The sequence below is a fragment of the Notothenia coriiceps genome, unplaced genomic scaffold (assembly GCF_000735185.1).
Source record: "Notothenia coriiceps isolate Sejong01 unplaced genomic scaffold, NC01 NC01_scaffold00035961, whole genome shotgun sequence".
Lineage (NCBI taxonomy): Eukaryota > Metazoa > Chordata > Actinopteri > Perciformes > Nototheniidae > Notothenia > Notothenia coriiceps.
This window is the reverse complement of record NW_011368662.1, coordinates 1,668-2,902: the sequence shown is the minus strand read 5'-3', so window position 1 is coordinate 2,902 and position 1,235 is coordinate 1,668. Positions and strand designations below refer to the sequence as shown.

Sequence of the window (1,235 nt, the reverse complement as noted above, 5' to 3'; positions counted from 1 at the left end):
AATAATACAAAATATAAACTCAGGGGTAAGATTCAGATTTTTGATGTTTGGACGTTTTAAAGACCAGGAACTTATTTTGAGTATAATATAAATGAACTGAATAACTAACGGATGATCATTTGAACCTTTGTAAAGTAGATCTGATCAGACAGCAGTCATGTGATCAAGATAATACAGAAGAGATTTTTACAAACATTTAATCAAAAGACATTTTAAACAGTAAAAAATCTGACTAACTTTAAAAAAATCCATTTTATTTCTCCTTTTTCATCGTATTCATGTTTACTATATTATCTCTACTTATACATTTATTACGTTCATTAGATAAACAATCAACACCACCTGCATTGTTACAAGTGTATTACAGTTCTACAAACTAGAAAAGAGACGGTACATAAGAAATACTTGCTTTTTTACTTCATTGATCCCCAAAAATGTGCGTCTTTGTGTAGATAATATTTACACATTTTAAATTAAACTTTCTCATCATACTGACGGTTCATATTGGAAAACAGATAGAGAAAGACAAAGCACCGAAAGAAGTGGAGAGTCTTTAGAAAGATGTCACCTGTGCAAAGATACATTTTAGCTCGGGGTTGTTTTTAAGGTTTCGTATTGCGTAATTTACCAAAAGTATTTCGATTTTACAGAAAAACACACATTTGGATTACAGCTTTTCCAGGTGGCGTCGAAATGATTTGAATATTAAAGGTTAGATTTATACAGTTTAACTTTAATGCAGAAAATTGACTTTTAAGGACCAAATAAAATATGGAAAGAAGATTTTTTTTTTTCATAGGCTTCAGTCGACCCACTTGATGTCCTAGAAGAGCCACACAGTTTTCTCTGTGACTGTTTCCTGGACCCCCGTGACCTCCGTGACCTCCGTGACCTCCGTGATCTCCGTGACCTCCGTGATCTCCGTGACCTCCGTGATCTCCGTGACCTCCTCACGCCGCACAGGAAGTGATGTCACTGGGTCTTCTTCCTTTGAAGGGGCTGGATAAGATAAGATAAGAAATGTTTGCGTTGCAGCATTGTACATTAGGAGGGAGGAACACAAAGATAAACCAAATAATCCTGGGCTCCCGAAACTTTTCTGAAAACAATCCCAATGTCCTAAAGTTCCCCTATTATACTGTTTTTCATCCATATATCACAGGTCTCAGATATATACAGAGCCTGCCTCTGATTGGCTGAAACACCAAACAGATCATTGCATAATCCCCTCTGTT

At 36.0% G+C, this 1,235-nt stretch overlaps 1 protein-coding gene across 1 annotated transcript in view; it reads right to left on the bottom strand.

The window, feature by feature from the left end:
• Window positions 1-237: 237 nt before the first annotated feature.
• The window catches only part of LOC104963328 (brevican core protein-like), a gene marked incomplete at its 5' end in the record, with an annotated part of 2,000 nt that continues 1,002 nt past the window's right edge, over window positions 238-1,235 (bottom strand). Inside the window, one exon of the mRNA XM_010791903.1 lies at window positions 238-999. Within this exon, the coding sequence (XP_010790205.1) occupies window positions 824-999 (176 nt within the window). The remainder of the gene's footprint in view (window positions 1,000-1,235) is intronic.